Source organism: Cetorhinus maximus, chromosome 8 (assembly GCF_964194155.1).
Source record: "Cetorhinus maximus chromosome 8, sCetMax3.hap1.1, whole genome shotgun sequence".
Taxonomy (NCBI): domain Eukaryota; kingdom Metazoa; phylum Chordata; class Chondrichthyes; order Lamniformes; family Cetorhinidae; genus Cetorhinus; species Cetorhinus maximus.
In genome coordinates, this window is record NC_135886.1 from 146,294,298 (window position 1) to 146,314,009 (window position 19,712).

At 44.8% G+C, this 19,712-nt stretch overlaps 1 protein-coding gene across 2 annotated transcripts in view; it reads right to left on the reverse strand.

The window, feature by feature from the left end:
• LOC144684026 (importin subunit alpha-4-like) overlaps nt 1-19,712 on the reverse strand; it is an 82,879-nt gene that overhangs the window by 11,317 nt on the left and 51,850 nt on the right. For both annotated transcript variants that reach the window (XM_078547734.1, XM_078547735.1), the window contains 3 exons: nt 13,454-13,582; nt 12,510-12,614; nt 830-901 (listed from right to left, as the gene is read on the reverse strand). In XM_078547734.1, the coding sequence (XP_078403860.1) occupies nt 830-901; nt 12,510-12,614; nt 13,454-13,582 (306 nt within the window). The remainder of the gene's footprint in view (nt 1-829; nt 902-12,509; nt 12,615-13,453; nt 13,583-19,712) is intronic.

Genomic DNA, 19,712 nt, shown 5'->3' on the forward strand with positions numbered 1-19,712 from the left:
GTCTAACAACCAACAATGAGATGTGTGACCAATCTAACTGTTTTTGGTCATGTAGGATGAGAGGCTGAGAACTTCCATGCAGAAAACTTCCTGCTCTGGCCTGGAATGCCAAGGGATCTTAAATATCCCCCGAACAGTAGAGTGAGCCTCAGCCTGAGGTCATGAAACTGCCAAAGGAGATGTCAGAGAATGGTCAGAGGTGGCATACCCTATAGTTCTTGCTCAGTGCAAAGATCAGGATTGTACGTTTTGTGTTCCGCCTACCAAACAGTAAAAATCCAAGAAACATTCAGTTTGTCATCAGTGAACAGAATCTCAGAATAGTCAAAATATTTTGCTTTCACAACATAATTGCCTACCATAAGTCAGGCAATAGACTCAATTATCTGTGTACCACATTGAATTTTATTTTTATAATCTTCAAAGCACTTCCTTATCGAAAAGCTGCTACATTTATGGAACAAACATTTGGACAGGGGAAGCAAAGTGGCAAATGCTAGCAGATGGGGTACAAATTCCCATTACTTTCCACCCAATGAAAGATATTCAAACTCACATCACTCAATCCAAAATTAAATATTTCCAGATCTGAAATGTACTGTACGCTCTGCATGAAAATCACACGTTATTACCAAATTGAAAACACGTGTTAAGGATTGTAGGACTTTCTTTTCTAGCTAACTATTGTGGAAATACACTTCCCAGAAGAGTATGAAAAATGTATGTTTAGGAAAATGAAGTAAGTGCAGGTCCATGAGAATGGCCAGATGGTGTGTTCACCAGACACACAATGACATGGTGTTTCTGCGTTGCCAAAAGGTGCAGTTACCTGTTCCTTTCTGCCACTGATTGTCAGGTTACTGATGGCCCATGCTGCTTCCTTCTGAGTCCCAAAATCTCCCTTGAAGGAAGGACAACCATTTAATAATTAGTGGTCGAATATTCAAACACAAAACCCACATGACAAACAATCATCATGACCTTTATACACAGACTGCTCAGAGGTTAGCTTCAGACACACATTAGCGGGAAAATAACCAAGGATTATAAAGATGTGGAACCAATCAAATAAATCAAACTACTTCTTCACTAAATTTAAAATAAAACAGGATAAATAAATCTTGATGTAACCAGAGAAAAGACATAACTTCCATTTATATAGAGCAACAGGACAAAGCACTTCACAATGAATTACTTTTGAATTGGGTGTACCTATACCACATGGAGTGCAGCGGTTCAAGAAGGCAGCTCACCACCACCTTCTCAAAGGCAATTAGGGATGGGCAATAAATGCTGGCCTAGTCAGCGATGTCCATATCCCATGAACGAATAAAGAAAAGTGAAGCCACTGTTACGCAAATATGCCTGCCAACTCTGCACAGTAGGATCCCATAAACAGAAGAAGAATCAATTGGATCTGTTTTTCAGGCTATTGAGGAGGAAGGAAGACACTGGGAAAACAGTGTGTTTAAGTGTCGTCATGGGAACTTCAACAACTACCTGACCAGGCAGATTATTTCCCACTTCAACAGTGCAGTACTCCCTCAGTACCGACCCTGACAGTGCAGCACTCCCTCAGTACCGACCCTCCAGCAGTGCAGCACTCCCTCAGTACTGACCCTCTGACAGTGCAGCACTCCCTCAAGCACCGACCCTCTGACAGTGCATCGTTCCCTCAGTACTGCCTTCCGACAGTACAGTGCTCCCTCAATACCAACCCTCTGACAGTGTAGCACTCCCTCAGTACCGACCCTCTGACAGTGTGACACTCCCTCAGTACTGCTCTCTGACAGTGCAGCATTCACTCAGTACCAAGCCTCGGACAGTACATCACTCCCTCAGTACTGACCCTCCGACAGTGCGGCACTCCCTCAGTACTGACCCTCCGACAGTGCAGCACTCCCTCAGTTCTGACTCTCAGAATTGTTACAGTTCAGAAGGAGGCCATTTGGCCTATCATGTCTCCACCAGCTCTCCGAATGAGCAATTTACTTAGTGCCGTTCTCCTGCCTACTACCCATAAACCTGCACATACTTCCTCTGCAAATAAAGGTCCAATTCCCTTTTGAATGCCTCGATTGGACCTGCCTCCACCACAATCTCAGGTAGCGCATTCCAGGCCTTAACCACTCACTGCGGAAAAAGTTATTTCTCATATCGCTTTTGTTTCTTTTGCCAATTACTTTAAATCTGTGCCCTCTCGTTCTTGATCCTTTCACGAGTGGGAACAGTTTCTCCCCATCTATTCTGTCCAGAACCCTCATGATTTTGAATACCTCTATCAAGTCCCCTCTCAGCCTTCTCTTCTCCGATCTATCTTCATAACTGAAGCTCCTCATCCCTGGAACCATTCTTGTGAATTGTTTTTATACTCTGCCCAATGCCTTCACCTCCTTCCTAAAGTGTGGCATCCAGAACTAGATCAGTACTTCAGCTGAGGCCGAACCAGTGTCTTATACAAGTTCAACATAACCCCCTAGCTCTTGTACTCAATTCCCCTATTAATAAAGCCTAGGATGCCAAATGCTTTGTTAACCGCGCTCTCAACCTGTCCCGCCACCTTCAATAACTTATGCACAACTACATGCAGGTCCCTCTGCTCCTGCACCGTCTTTAGAGTTCTACCCTTTATTTTATATTGTCTCTCCATGTTCTTCGTACGAAAATTAATTCCTTCATATTTTTCCACATTGAACTTCATCTGCCAGCTGTCTGCCCATTCCAATTTGTCTATGTCCCATTGAAGTTCTACACTGTCCTCCTCACAGTTCACTATGTTTCCAAGTTTCGTATCATCCGCAAATTTTGAAATTGTGCCCTGTACACCAAGGTCTAGGTCATTAATATATATCAGGAAAAGCAAGGGTCCCAACACTGACCCCTGCGGAACTCCACTACAAACCTTTCTCTAGCCTGAAAAACATCCATTAACCACTACTCTCTGTTTCCTGTCACTCAGCCAATTTTGTATCCATGTTGCTACTGTCCCTTTTATTCCATGAGCTATAACTTTGCTCACAAGTCTGTTGTGTGGCTCTATCAAATGTCTTTTTGAAGTCCATGTACACCACATCAACAGCATTGCCCTCATCAACCCTCTCTGTTACCTCCTCAAAAACGTCTGGCAAGTTAGTTAAATACGATTTTCCGTTAAGAAATCCATCTTGATTTTCCTTAATTAATCTGTATTTGTCCATGTGATTATTAATTTTGTCCCTAATTATTGTTTCCAGAACAACACCAAAGCTAAACTGATTGGCCTGTAGTTGCTGGGCTAATCTTTACACTTTTTTTTGAACAAGGGTGCAATGTTTGCGATTCTCCAGTCCTCTGGCACCACCCCCGGGGTCTAAAGAAGACTGAAAAATTATGGCCAATGTCTCCGCAATTTCCACTCTCACTTCAGGGAAGTGTCCTGCGGTCAACATCGCTGTGAAGCAGTCTGGGAAGAGTGTCCTGCAGTCAGCATCGCGGTGAAGCAGTCTGAGAAGAATGTCCTGCAGTCAGTTCTTGTTGAAAATAAGAGTGACATCACAAGGCAGTGCGAGAGAGCGGTGGAGCGATCAGAACCAGCGCGAGTGTGGGGAAGGTTCAAAAAGTGACGTCAGTACAAAGGTGAGAGCTAACTGGTGAGTAGTGGTAAGTGTTTTTCTTCAGTTTAAAATAGATTAAGCTAAGGAAAGGTAAGGGTTCTAGTTTTTATTTAAAATACATAAATAATTAAACTTTTTTTTACTGTATTTAACTTAAAGGGTTTTTTTTTCAACTAGAAGCATGGCAGGGCAGCTCAGTCCCGTGTTATATACTGCCTGCAACATGTGGGAAGTCCTAGACGCTCCTTGTGCTCTGACTGACCACGTGTGCAGGAAGTGCCACCAGCTGCAGTTATTTGAGCTCCGTGTTTCACAGCTTGAGCGGCAGCTGGAGACACTGAGGTGCATCCATGAGGCTGCGAGTTTCGCAGATAGCACATTTTTAGATGTGGTCACCCCACAGCTTACGGAAGTGCAGACAGAGGGGGAATGGGTGACCATCAGTCAGGAGAAAGGTGTCAGGCAGGTAGTCAGGAAATCCCCAAGGTGCATCTCACTCGAGAACTGTTTTTCTGTGTTGGAAAATGGTGAGAGTGATGGTTCCTCTGGGGAGTGCAGCCATACTCATGGCACTGTGAGTGGTTCAGCTGTACAGGGGTGGGAGGAAAAAGAGGGAAAAAGAAATAGTGGGAGAAGACTCGATAGTAAGGGGAACAGACAGGCGTTTCTGCGGCCGTAGACGTGACTCCAGGATGGTATGTTGCCTCCTTGCTGCCAGGGTCAACGATGTCACTGAACGGCTGCAGGGCATTCTAAAGGGGGAGGGCAAACAGACAGAGATCGTGGTACATATTGGTACCAACGACATAGGTAGAAAGAGGGATGAGGTCCTGCAAGCAGAATTTAGGGAGAATTTAGATTAAAAAACAGGGCCTCAAAAGTAGTAATCTCTGGATTACTTCTGGTGCCACACGCTAGTGAGTATAGAAATAGGAGGTTAGTCCAGATGAATGCGTGGCTGGAGAGATGGTGCAGGAGGGAAGGCTTTAGATTTCTGGGACATTGGGACCGTTTCTGGGGGCGGTGGGACCTGTACAAGGCGGACGGGTTGTATCTGAACCGGAATGGGACCAACATCCTTGCGAGGAGGTTTGCTAATGCTGTTGGGGAGGGTTTAAACTAACTTGGCAGGGGGATGGGATCCTGAGAGGAGGTTCAGCAGGGGGAGATGCACAGCCAAAATTAGAAGAGAGAGCAAGTGAGTCTGGAAGGCATAAAAATTATAGGCCAGTTAAGGCACAAGGGAGTTTGGCAAGGTTGGATGGTGTTTATTTTAATGCAAGGAGTCTGATGAATAAGGCGGATGAGTTGAGGGCACAAATTAACATATGGAAGTATGATGTCATTGCTGTCACAGAGACATGGTTAAGAGAGGGGCAGGATTGGCAGCTCAATATTCCAGGATTTAGGGTCTTTAGGCGAGACAAGGAAGGAGGTAAAAGAGGAGGGAGTATCGCAACATCAATTACAGCAGTAAGGAGGGATGACATCTTAGAAGGCTCCTCAAATGAAGCCATATGGGTAGAACTGAAAAACAAAAAAGGAGCAATCACATTGCTGGGAGTGTACTATAGGCCCCCAAACAGTCAGAGAAAAATAGAAGAGATATGTAGGCAACTTTCAGAGAAGTGTAAAAATAATAGGGTAGTAATAGTGGGGGGATTTCAACTTCCCCAACATTAACTGGGTTAGTCAATAGTGTGACAGCTTTAGAGGGAGCGGAATTGTTAAAATGCATCCAGGAGAGCTTTTTAAGCCACTACATAGAAGGTCCTACAAGAGAAGGGGCAGTCCTGGACTTAATTCTAGGGAATGAAGCTGGCAAGAGGTAGAGGTATCAGTGGGGGAGCATTTTGCAGATAGTGATCATAACTCTGTTAGATTCAAGGTTGTTATGGAAATGGACAAGGATGGGCCAGAAATCAGAGTTCTAAATTGGGGGAAGGCTGATTTTAATAAGATCAGATATGATTTGGCCAGAATGGACTGGGAGCAGCTACTTTTAGGTAAATCTGCGTCATAGCAGTGGGACTCATTCAAGAAGGAAATAGGGAGAGCCAACATATTCCAGTAAAGACAAAGAGTGGGACAACAAATCCAGGGAACCCTGGATGTCGAGGGATATACAGGATTGGATAAAGAGAAAAAGAGAGGCTTATGGCAGATACCAAGGACTCAAAACAGTGGAAGCCCTAGAGGAGTATAGAATGTGTAGGGGGGAACTTAAAAAGGAAATTAGGAGAGCAAAAAGGGGGCATGAAAAAACATTGGCAGGTAAAATAAAGGAAAATCTAAAGTTATTTTATAAGAACATTAAAAGTAAGAGGATAACTAGGGAAAGAGTGGGGCCTATTAAGGACCATAGTGGTAATTTGTGTGTGGAGCCGGAAGATTTAGGTAGGGTTCTAAATGAATACTTTGTGTCGCTGTTCACAAGTGAGAGGGACAACGTGGGCATAGAAATCAGGCAGAAGGACTGTGATATAATTAAAGAAATTAGTGTAGAAAGGGAAGACATTCTAAGTGGTCTGGCAGGCTTAAAAGTAGATAAATCTCCAGGCCCGGATGAAATGTATCCCAGGATGTTGAGTGAGGGAAGGAAGGAGATAGCAGGGGTGCTGGCAATAATTTTAAATACCTCTCTAGCCACAGGAGAGGTGTTAGGGGAGTGGAGGACAGCCAATGTGGTACCGTTATTCAAGAAGTGAGGAAGGGATAAACCAGGGAACTACAGGCCAGTCAGTCTAACCTCAGTGGTGGGAAAACTATTGGAAGCAATTCTGAGGGACAGAATTAATCTACAATTGGAGAGGCAGGGATTAATCAAGGACAGTCAGCATGGTTTTGTTAAGGGGAGGTCATGTCTGGCCAATTTGATTGAAATTTTTGACGAGGTGACCAGATGTGTAGATGAGGGCAATGCATTTGACGTAGTCTACTTGGACTTCAGCAAGGCTTTTGATAAGGTCCCACATGAGAGACTGATAATGAAGTTAAGAGCCCAAGGGATCCAAGGCAATTTGGCAAACTGGATCCAGAATTGGCTGAGTGGCAGGAAGCAGAGGGTGATGGTCAAGGGGTGTTTTTGTGACTGGATGCCTGTGTCCAGTGGGGTTCCACAGGGATCGGTGTTGGGTCCCTTGCTGTTTGTGATATTTATAAACGATTTAGACTTGAATGTAGGAAGGTTGATCAGTAAGTTCGCGGATCACACGAAAATTGGTGGGATGGTAAACAGTGAGGAGGATAGCCTTAGACTACAGGAGGATATAGACGGGCTGGTCAGATGGGCTGATCAGTGGCAAATGGAATTTAATCCGGATAAGTGTGAGGTGATGCACTTGGGCAGGACAAACAAGGCATGGGAATACATGATGAATGGTAGGATCCTGGGAAGTACCGAGGATCAGAGGGACCTTGGTGTGCATGTCCACCGGTCCCTTAAGGTAGCGGGACAGGTAGATAAGGTGGTTAAGAAGGCATATGGGATACCTGCCTTTATTAGCTGAGGCATAGAATATAACAGCAGGGAGGTTATGCTGGAACTGTATAAAACGCTGGTTAGGCCACAGCTAGAGTATTGCGTGCAGTTCTGGAATCTGCATTATAGGAGAGTGCAGAGGAAATTTACCAGGATGTTGTATGGGCTGGAGAGTTTTAGTTATGAGGAGAGATTGGATAGACTGGGGTTATTTTCCCTGGAGCAGAGGAGATTGATGGGGCACATGATTGAGGTGTATAAAAGTATGAGGGGCATAGATACGGTAGACAGGAAGGAACTTTTCCCCTTGGTGGAGGGATCAATAACCAGGGGGCATAGATTTAAGGTAAGGGGCAGGAGGTTTAGAGGGGATGTGAGAAAGAATTTTTTCACCCAGAGGGTGGTGGGAATCTGGAACTCACTGCCTGAAAGGGTGGGACAGGCAGAAACCCTCCTAACATTTAAGAAGTATTTGGATGTGCACTTGCGATGCCATGGCATACAAGGCTGTGGGCCTAGTGCTGGAAAATGGGATTAGAATAGTTAGATACTTGTTTGCCTGGTGCAGACTCGATGGGCTGAAGGGCCTTTTTCTGTGCTGTAGACCTCTATGACTTTCCTCAATATCCTTGGATGCATCTAATCCATTCCTTGTGCCTTATCAACTTTAAGTACAGACAGCCTATCTAATTCCACCTCCTTATTAATTTTAAACTCTTCTGGTGTCTTAATTACCTCCTCTTCCATCATGGCCTGGGTAGCACCTTCTTCCTTGGTAAAGACAAATGCAAAGTATTCATTTTAATACCTCAGCTATGCCCTCTGCCTCCAAGCATATATGTCCTTTTTGGTTCCTAATCGCTCCTAGTCCTCCTTTTACCACCTTTTTACCGTTTATATGCCAATAGAAGACTTTGGGATTCCCTTTTATGTTAACTGCCAGTCTCTTTTCATACTCCCTCTTTGCTTCTCTTATTTGCATAGTATTGTCACTGGACTAGTAATCCAGAGACCCAGGGTAATGCTCAGGGGACCAGGGTTCGAATCCCACCACAGCAGATGGTGAAATTTGAACTCAGTAAAATTATGGAATTAAAAGTCTAATGATGACCATGAAACCATTGTTGATTGTCATTAAAAACCCATCTAGTCCATTAATGTGCTCTAGAGAAGGAAGCTGCTGTCCTTACTTGGTCTGGCCTACATGTGACTCCATAGAACCATAGAAAAGTTACAGCACAGAAGAGGCCATTCGGCCCATCTTGTCCATGCCAGCCCGAGGACACCCAGGTGCCCTTTCTAATCCCACCTTCCTGCACCCGGCCCATAGCCTTGCAGTTTACAGCACTTAAGGTGCAGATCCAGGTACTTTTTAAAAGAATTTAAGAGTTTCTGCCTCTAATACCAACTTGGGCAGCGAATTCCAGACACCCACTACCCTCTGCATAAAACAGTTCTTCCTCATGTCCCCCCTACACCTTCTGCCACTTATCTTGAATCTATGTCCCCTGGTTCTAGAATTCTCCACCAAGGGAAACAACTTTATCCTATCCACTCTTATCTATTCCCCTCATAATTTTGTACACCTCAATCAAAGTCACCTCTCAGCCTTCTTTGTTCTAAGGAAAACAACCCCAACCTATCCAATCTCTCCTCGTAGCTACACATTTCTAACCCTGGCAACATTCTTGTAAACCTCCTCTGCACTCTCTCCAGAGCTATTACGTCCTTCCTGTAATGTGGTGACCAGAACTGCACACAATACTCCAGTTGTGGCCTCACCAGTGTTTTATACAATTCCAACATTATATCCTTACTTTTATATTCTATACCTCTGCCAATGAAGGAGAGCATTCCATATTACTTTTTTACAGCCTTGTCTACTTGGACTGCTGCCTTCAGGGACCTGTGTACTTGTACGCCAAGATCTCTCACTTCATCTACCCCTCTTAATATATTCCCATTTATTGTGTAATCCCTGTAACTGTTTGACCTCCCTAAATGTATGACTTCACACTTCTCTATGTTAAAATCCATCTGCCACTTTACCGCCCACTCCACCAACCCATCTATATCGTTTTGGAGATTATGGCTATCCTCTACACTATCCACTACTCGGCCAATCTTTGTGTCATCTGCAAATTTCCCAATCGTGCCCCCCACGTTCACGTCCAAATCGTTAATATATAACACAAACAGCAAGGGTCCCAACACCGAGCCCTGTGGAATACCACTTGAAAGAACTTTCCATGCGCAAGGGCATCCATCAACCATTATACCCTTTGTTTCCTATTACAAAGCCAACCTTTTATCCAGTTTGCCACATTACCCTGAATCCCATGAGCTTTTACTTTCCTGACCAATCTGCCATGTGGGACCTTGTCAAACGCCTTGCTTAGATCCATGTACACAACATCCACTGCACTACCTTCAATCCTTCTTGTCACTTCCTCAAAGAATTCAATCAAATTTGTGAGGCAAGACCTTCCTTTAACAAATCCATGCTGACCATCCCTGACTAGTTCATGCCTTTCCACACGGTAGTTAATCCTATCTCTCAGGATTGATTCTACTAATTTGCTCACCACCGATGTAAGACTAAGTGGCCTATAATTATTTGGCATTTCCTTTGATCCCTTTTTAAACAATGGAACTGCGTTTGCATTTCTCCAGTCCTCCGGTACCTCCCCTGTATCTAGTAAAGATTGGAAAATCATCCTCAAAGCATCTGCTATCTCCTCCCTGACTTCCTTTAGCAGCCTCGGAAACAATCCATCTGGCCCTGGTGACTTATCAACTTTCAAGGATTTCAACCCTTCAAGTACTTCCTCTCTCTTTATGACTATCCCGTCCAACATCACTGCGAGATATCCTCCTGGACTACTATATCTACATCCTCCCTTTCCTTTGTAAACACGGAGACAAAATATTCATTCAAAACCCTTCCCACAGCCTCTGCATCTACACACAAGTTTCCATCTTCATCTCTGATAGGTCCCACTTTTTCCTTAACTAACCTTTTAGCATTAATGTATTGGTAAAACATACTTGGGTTATCTTTAACTTTACTTGCTAATCTTTTTTCATGCCCTCTCTTTGATTTACTTATTTCCTTTTTTACTTCATCCCTGCACTTCCTATATTCATCTAGGCTATCTGCAGTGCTTATTTCTTTGTGCCTATCGTACGTTTTCTTTTTCTGTTTGATCTTCCCCTGTATTCCTCTAGACAACCCAGGAGGGGGGGGGTGTCTAGATTTGGCAGTACCACTCTTATTTTTGTAGGGGACATATCTACTTTGTACCATTAGGATCTCACTTTTTAGTGCTTCCCACTGGTTTTCCACTGTTTTATCCTCCAGCAGTGCTGTCCAGTCCACCTCAGCCAAGTCCCTTCTCATTTCTGCAAAATTTGCCTTCCCCCAGTTCAAGACTTTTACTCCTGCCTTATCTCTGTTCTTTTCCATGGTAATGCTAAATCTAACTGAATTGTGATCACTGTCCCTGATATGGTCGCCAACTGTCACTTCACCCACTTGCCCGTCTTCGTTCCCCAAGACTAGGTCTAGAATTGCATCTCCTCTCGTTGGGTTTGTCACTAATTGGTTGAAAAAGTTTTCTTGGACACACTGCATGAATTTTTCTCCTTCAGTGCCCCTTATATTGTTTGAATCCCAGTTGACATTAGGATAGTTGAAGTCCCCTACTATTATTGTCCTCTTGTCCTTACAAGCAGAAACTTGCCTACATATTTGTTCTTCTATCTCCCTTTCACTATTTGGGGGTCTGTAGTATACACCCAGTAGTGTGGCTGCCCCTTTTTTATTTCTAAGCTCAATCCGTAAAGCCTCCAGACCCATAGCAATGTGGTTGACTCTTAACTGTCCTCTGAAATGGCCTAGCAAGCTTATCAGTTTCTCAAGGGCAATTAGGGATGGGCAATAAATGCTGGCCTAGCCAGTGACACCCACATCCCATGAATGAATTTTTAAAAATCCCCTCTGAACCTTGTTATTCAGCCTGATTTTCAATTGTATTTTCTATCTGACATCTGTCAGAAGCATAATTTTTCTTCTTCATCTTAATTTCTATCTCTTTAGTCATCCAGGGAGCTATGGATTTGTTGGCCCTGCCTTTCCCTTTCCAGGGAATATACCTTGACTGTGCCTTCTTTGAAAGTGGCCCACTGTTCAGCTACTGTTTTTCCTGTCAACCTTTGGCTCCAATTTATTTCACCCAGATCTGCTCTTGCCCCATTGAAGCTGGCTTTCCCCTAGTTAATTATTCTTACTCTGGATTGTTCTTTGTCCTTTTCCATAGCCAACCGAAACCTTATGATACAATGATCACTCTCCCCTAAATGTTCTCCCACTGACACTTGATTCACTTGGCCCACCTCATTCCCAAGAACCAGGTCTAGCAGTGCTTCCTTACTCATTGGACTGTCACATACTGCTGTAGAAAATTCTCCTGAACACACTCTAGGAACTCTTGCCCCCCTCTCTGCCCTTTACAGTATCCCAGTCTATATTCAAGTGAATAAAGTCCCCCACTATAAGTACTCTATGAATTTTGCACTTTTCTGTAATTTCCTTGCAAGTTTGTTCTTCTACATCCTTCCCACTAGTTGGTGTCCTGTAGACTACATCAAACAAACCCTTTTTGTTCCTTACCTCTACCCAAACAGATTCTGTCCTTGATCCCTGTGGGTCATCCTCCTTCTCCAGCACCGCAATGTTCTCCTTTATCAATCCTGCCACCCCTCCCCATTTTCTTCCTGGATACACCTTGTATCCAGGAATATTTAACACCCAGTTCTGCCCTTCTTTGAGCCAGGTCTCTGTTAAAGCCACAATATCATATTTCTACATAGCAATCTGCACCTGTAACTCCCCAATCTTATTTGCCACTTTGTGCATTCACGTACATGCACAGTAACCCTGATGTAGACTGCATTACTTTTTCCCTTACTATGACCCCACCCAATAACTACTGCCTCTCCGATATTGCAGTGCTCCCTCAGCACTGCCCTAGTGATAGTACTGACCCTCTGGCAGTGCAGCACTCTCTCAGTACTGCCCGACAGTGTTGTGTTGCTCCAGTACTGATCCACCGACAGCGTAGTGCTCCTTCAGTACAGACCCTCTGATAGTGCGACATTCCCTCAGTGCTGCCCCTCCAACAGCCCAGTGCTCCCTCAGAGCTGAGGGTCTTGCCTGTGGGCATGTATGAGCAGAAGACTGTTTGCTTGACCATGGAGTGATAGTATACTGAGTACTGCTGGTCACGTCACTATGTAGGTGCTTTTCAAGCTAGTACTTGCAGGGTAACAGCCCCCTAATGCAGAAACCTTAATACCAAAGATTCTAAATGTTTAGTTTAAAAATAAGTATAGTGGTGCAGGTTTACAGTGAAAAGAGCAGCAAGTGTACTTACTTTGGTGAGATGATGGACGATCATGGGAATGAGCCCAGCGTCTATGACTGATTGCACTTGCTGCTGGTTTCCAGCAGTGACATTTGAGAGGAACCACACTGCTTCCTGCACACAACATTACAACAGTTTATAGTCTGTAAGATTTGGATCACATTACACCAAATATTGCTCAATAGTGCAAGAACAACTTAAAGATATTAAATTTAAAAAATCAGAAATTGAAAGGCTTACTTTGCCTTTGTTTAATGCAAAACAAACTTTTAATCAAATATTTAGTGCTGACTCTGAGCTGAGTGAGGCAGTTTCAGCCAGGATAACATCAGGGCGGTTCAAATAGCTTCAGAGAAATGGAGAGAGAAAAACCTGCCCCAGTTCCTGCTCCTAATCCAGAAACTCCGAGCTGGAAAATATTAAGTCTGAATAATCGATGAGAATTGGATCAGGCTCTGCTGTGATGCTCCCTACCATAGAATCACCAGCCAAAGGGCCAGGCAATGTGAGCATCCAGGCTGGCCGAGCTGGGGGGGGGGTGGGAGCAGTGCGGGCAGGTCCCCGGGGATGGGGATGGGGATGGGGCGGGGCCGGGGCCCGAGGGGAGGGTGGGAAGGGGTGAAGGTGGGGCCCGGGGGGGGGGAAGGGGTGAGGGCCGGGCCCAGGGGAATGGGTTGAGGGTGGGGCCCGGGGGGGATGGGGTGAGGGGGGGGGGGGGGGGGGCCCGGGGGGGATGGGGTGAGGGCGGGGCCCGGGGTGAGGGTGGGGCCCGGGGGGGACGGGGTGAGAGTGGGGCCCGGGGGGGATGGGGTGAGGGTGGGGCCCGGGGAGTATTGGGTGAGGGTAGGGCCTGGGGTGGATGGGGTGAGGGTGGGGCCTGGGGGGGATGGGGTGAGGGTGGGCCCCGGGTGAGGGCAGTGTGGGCAATCAGTGTATCTACAAAATAAACTTACCTTGTTGATCTTCTCCTTTGGGTGGCTGAGTAGGTTTGGGAAGTGGGAGAGGACGTCACAGTTCAAGATGATTTGCGTCTGCTCATCAGTGCCAGTTACAATATTCCCCACAGCTCTCAGGGCAGCTGTCTGTGTAAGAAATGGGAGTAAACATATCACACACATCAAATTGTTCTGGGCATCAAAGCCAATACATCGGCTATCAGCAGATCAAGCGTCTTCGTGATCTCAGTGTTATTGGAAGCCTTGGCGAAGGCCACAGTTTCACTCTTGACTAAATAAATATTACAAATTTTACTGCAGTCAGGGTCATTTATGGCACTGGAGGCTGTTCGGCTCACTGAGAACATGCCAGCTCTCAGTACAGCAACCCCGTCAGTCCCATCCACCTGCAAGTTTATTTCCTGCAAGTGCCCTTTTGAAATAATTGATCGTCTCCACCTCCATCACCATCGTAGGCAGTGAGTTCTAGGTCATTACCACTCACTGTGTAAAAAGTTCCTCCTCACATTCTCACTCCATCTCTTGCGCAAAACCTTAAACGTGTGGCCGCTAGTCCTTGCGGTATCAGCAAATGGAAACTGCTTTTCTTTGTCTACCTTATCCAAACCTGTCATTTTTTTACACCTCTATCAAATCTCCCCTCAATCTCCTTTGTTTGAAGGAGAACAGCCCGGCTTCCCCAACCTAACTTTGTTACTAAAATCCCTCATCCCTGGAACCATTCAAGTAAATCTCTTCTGCACCTGCTCAAGTACCCTCATATCCTAAAGTGTGGTGAACAGAACTGGATGGAATTCTCTAGTTAGGACCTAATCAGAGCTTTATAAATGTTCAGCCTAACTTTCCAGCTTTTATACTCAATGCCTCTATTTATGAAGCCCAAGATCCCATATGCTTTGCTAACCGCTCTCTCAATATGTCCTACAACCTTTAAAGTTCAATGCATTTACACCTCCAGGTCCCTCTGCCCCTGCACAGTCTTTAGCACTGTGCCATTAAGTCTCTATTGCCTCTCCCTGTCTCTTCTGCCAAAATGCATCACGTCACACATTTCTATATTAAACTCCATCTGCCACTTCTCTGCCCATTCTGCTACGTATGTCCTGTTGCAGTCGGTTCATACCATCCTCACTGTTGGCCACTCCTCCAAGTTTGGTACCATTGGTAAATTTTGAAATTCTACTCTGTATTCCAATATCCAAGTCATATATAGCAGTGGTCCTAGCACTGACCCTTGGGGAAACATCCATCTACCATCCTCCAGTCTGAAAAACAATCACTGATCACAACTCGCTGTTTTCTGTCCTTAAGCCAATTTTTAAATTCAAACTAACACTGATCCTCCGAATCCATGAGCCTCAATTTAGTTAACCAGCCTCTACGTCAAACATTTTCATAAAATTCATCAAACTTCAGTTATTTCATCAAAAAATTCCATTAGATTAGTCAAGCATGATCTGCCTTTTACAAATCCATGCTGGATCTCCTTAACTAACTCAAACCTCTCTAAGTGCCTATTGATTTTTTTTTCCTGATTATTGTTTCTAAAATCTTACCCACCTGTTAAACTGACTGGCCTGTAGTTACAAGGACTGTCCTCACACCTTTTCTTGAATAAGGATGTTATATTTGTCACTGTCCAATCCTCTGGTACCTCCCCCGTATCTAGGGAAGATTGGAAGATTATGACGAGCCCTTCCACTATCTTCAACGCTACTTCCTTTAACAACCTGGGTGCAAGCCATCCGGACCAGGTGACTGTAAGCATAGTCAGCCTTTCCAGTACATCCTGCCTATCAATTTGCACTCCATCCATTACTTCTACCATTTCCGTTTCTATCGATATTTTGTCAGCATTCTCTTCCTCAGTAAATAAGCAAAGTACTCATTAAGTATTCTAGCCTTGCCCTGTGTCTCTAAGCATATATCACCCTCTTTGTCCCTAATGGGACTCAATCCATCTCTTACTACCTGCTGAGTGTTTACACACCAGTAGAAGATTTTTGAGTTTCCTTTTATATTAGCTATGTTAATATATAGAAATGTCCATAAATGTAAAAAAAAAGGTACCTCTTCTGTCACCAGAATGCCCAGATGTGATTAATGTCACGAGTCGAAGGTATTTGGATTACTCTTTCTAATCCACATTCTAAGATCCCCACTAATCTCTAAGAGGAGAAAATTTGCTTCCTGCTCCTTTTTATCTGTCCTTTCTCCGAAGGCCATGTGAGAATGTGCCATTATTCAGGGATCAGAGCAAGAGGTCCATTTTGTATTCAGTCTCTAAGGTTAAAAGCCTCAACAGTGCAGCCTTCGCTGACCACAACAGCTCAATCAAGGTTACATGACACATTCATTACGTCTAATACTGAACTTTCTCACATGCCAAGAGACCAATGTTGGGGAAGGAAACAGTTAACTCACAAGGAGTTTAAGTGGTAATTATCAGTTAACTAGCCTAGTACCCATTTGAATGTATAAAAGAGAAAACAGGTGAGACAAGCTCTTGGTGGAGTTTTATGCACCAAAAATACAATTTTATTGGAAGAAGCCAGCCTTTATCTCTGTTGTAATCAGCTAATATGACTTCATCAGCCAACATTTACTGCATATGGGCTAAAATTGATAAAGAGGAGGTTTGGATAGGCAGGCAGTACTTAAAGTTGATAAGGCACCAGGACCAGATGAGATGCATCCAAGGATAGTGCAGAAAGTAAGGATGGTAATTGTGAAGGCACTGGCCATAATTTTCCAGTCCTTCTTAGATACACAGGTGATGCCAGAGGGCTGGAGAATTGCAAATGTTGCACCCTTGTTCAAAATAGGATGCAAGGATAAGCCCAGCAGCTACAGGCCAGTCAGTTTAACCTTGATGGGGAAGCTTTAGAAATGATAATTCAGGACAAAAAACTTAACCATTACTTGGAAAATGTGGATTAATTAAGGAAAGCCAACACAGATTCGTTAAAGGCAAATTGTGTTTAATCTACTTGAGTTTCTTTGATGAGGCAGAGAGTTGGCGAGGTGTACATAAACTTCCAAAAGACATTTGACAAAGTGCCACATTAAAGTTGGGCTCATCAAAGTTGAAGCCCATGTAATAAAAGGGACCGTGGCAGCACAGATTCAGAATTGGCTGAGTGACAGGAAACAAACAGTCGAGGAAAATGGTTGCTTTGTTGGACTGGAAGAAGGGATATGTTGTGCTTTTCCAGAGATCAGTATTGGGACCCTTTGCCTGACATTTGTTAATGACCTAGACTTCGGTGCGCAAGAGACAATTTCAAAACTTGCACATGACACAAAACTTGGAAGCATTGTGAGTTGTGAGAGGATAGTAATAAACTTCAAGAAGTAATAGACAAGGTGGTGGAATGGGCGGACAAGCACTGGCAGAAGAGTCGAGAATCTTCAGACACTGGTTTAGGGTGGGTGGCAAAAGAAGCAACAGCGACATGAGAGAAAACTTCCTTATGCAGCGAGTGGTTAGGATCTGGAATGCATTGCCTGAGAGTGTGGAGAAGGCAGATACAATCGAGGCTTTGAAAAAGGAACTAGATAAGCAAGTGAATGGAAAACATTTGCAGGGATACAGGAAAGGGTCAGGGGAGTGAGTGCAGCTGAGTGCTGGCATAGATCTATTGGGCCAAATGGTCTCATTCAATACTGTAACTATTTTAAGATTGCTTTGTTTCTATATAATGCAGCCAATTTTAAAAAGTGAATTTTGCTAGGTCAGCATTTATTGCCCATCTCTAGTTGCCCTTGAGAAAGTGGTAATGAGCTGCCTTCTTGAACCTTGGCAGTCCATGTGGTGTAGGTACACCCACAATGCTGTTAGGAAGGGAGTTCCAGGATTTTGACCCAGCGACAGTGAAGGAACGGCGATATATTTCCAAGTCAGGATGGTGTGTGACTTGGAGGGGAACTTCCAGGTGGTGGGGCTCCCATTTATTTGTTGCCCCTGTCCTTCTAGATGTTAGTGGTCACAGGTTTGGAAGGTGCTGTTGAAGGAATCTTGGTGAATTCCTGCAGTGCATCTTGTAGATGGTACACACTGCTGCTACTGTGCGTCGGTGGTGGAGGGAGTGAATGTTTGTGGATGTGGTGTCAATCAAGCGGGCTGCTTTGTCCTGGATGGTGTCAAGCTTCTTGAGTGTTGTGGGAGCTGCACTCATCCAGGCAAATGGGAAGTATTCCATCACACTCCTGACTTGTGCCTTGTGGATGGTGGACAGGCTTTGGGGAGTCAAGAGGTGAGTTACTCGTCACAGGATTCCTAGCCTCTGACCTGCTCTTGTAGCCACAGTATTTATATGGCTAGTCCAGTTCAGTTTCTGGTCAATGGTAACCCCCAGGATGTTGATAGTGGGGGATTCAGCGATGGTTAATGCCACTGAACGTCAAGGGACAAAAGTCCCTGGCACTTGCCTGGCACTCTCACCTCACCTCACCTCGGGTGTTCAGCTCTTTTGTCCATATTTGAACCAAGGCTATAATGAGGTCAAGAGCTGAGTGGCCTTGGTGGAATGTTACTTGCCACTTATCAGCCCAAGCCTGGATATTGTCCAGGTCTTTCTGCATTTGGACATGGACTGCTTCAGTATCTGAGGAGTCTCGAATGGTGCTGAACATTGTGCAATCATCAGCGAACATCCCCACTTCTGACCTTATGATGGAAGGAAGATCATTGATGAAGCAGTTGAAGATGGTTGGGCCTAGGACACTACCCTGAGGAACTCTTGCAGTGAGGTCCTGGGACCAAAATGATTGACCTCCAACAACCACAACCATGTTCCTTTGTGCTAGATATGACTCCAACCAGTGGAGAGTTTTCCCCCTGATTCCCATTAACACCAGTTTTGCTAGGACTCCTTGATGCCACACTTGGTCAAATGCTGCCTTGATGTCAAGGGCAGTCACACTCACCTCACCTCGGGAGTTCAGCTCTTTTGTTCATATTTGAACCAAGGCTGTAATGGGGTCAGGAGCTGAGTGGCCCTGGCAGAACCCAAACTGAGCGTCAGTGAGCAGGTTATTGCTGAGTAAATGCCGCTTGATAGCACTTCGATAACACTTTCCATCACTTTTCTGATAATTGAGAGTAGACTGATGGGGCGGTAATTGGCTGGGTTGGATTTGTCCTTTTTTTTTGTGTACTGGACATACCTGGGCAATTTTCCACATAGCCGGGTAGATGCCAGTGTTGTAGCTGTACTGGAACAGCATGGCTGGGGGCACGGCTAGTTCTGGAGCACAAGTCTTCAGTAATATTGCTGGAATGTTGTCAGAACCTGTAACCTTTGCAATATCTAGTGCCCTCAGCCGTGTCTTTTGCACTGATGTGCTGGGCTCCCCATCAGTGAGAATGGGGATATTTGTGGAGCCTCCTTTTCCAGTGAGTTGTTTAATTGTCCACCATCATTCATGACTGGATGTGTCAGGGCTGCAGAGCTTAGATCTGATTTGTTGGCCATGGGATTGCTTAGCTCTGTCTATCACTTGCTGCTTCCAATGTTTGGCATGCAAGCTGTCCTGTGTTGAAGCTTCAATTGGCACCTCATTTTTAGGTATGCCTGGTGTTGCTCCTGGCATGCCCTCCTGCACTCTTCAATGAACCAAGGTTGATCCCCCAGCTTGGTGGTAATGGCAGAGTGGGAGATATGCCATGCCATGCAGTTAGAGATTGTGGTTGTATATAACTCTGGTGCTGCTGATGGCCCACAGCACCTGATGCATGCCCAGACTTGAGTTGCTACATCGGTTTGAAATCTATCCCATTTAGCACGGTGCTCGTGCCACACAACGTGATGGAGGGTATCCTCAATGTGAAGGTGGGACTATGCAGTGGTCACTCCTACCTATACTGTCATTAACAGATGCATCTGCAACAGGTAGACTGGTGAGGATGAGGTCAAGCAAGTTTTTCCCTCTTGCTGGTCAGCAAAGGGAAATAGATAAGTTAATGAGTTGACAAAAATTTAGCAAATCAAGTGTAATGTGGGAAAGTGTGAGGTTGCCCGCTTTGGCAGCAAGTATAGAAAAGCAGAATATTTAAATGGAGACAGACTGCAGAATGCTGCATTACAGAGGGATCTGGGTGTCATAAAATGTTCGCACGCAGGTGCAGCAAGTAACTAGGAAGGCAAATGGAACTTTAGCCATTTTTGCAAGGGGGATGGGGTGTAAAAATAGAGAAGTCTTGCTGCACTGGTGAGGCTGCACCTCAAGCTGTGCATATAGTTTTAGTCTCCTT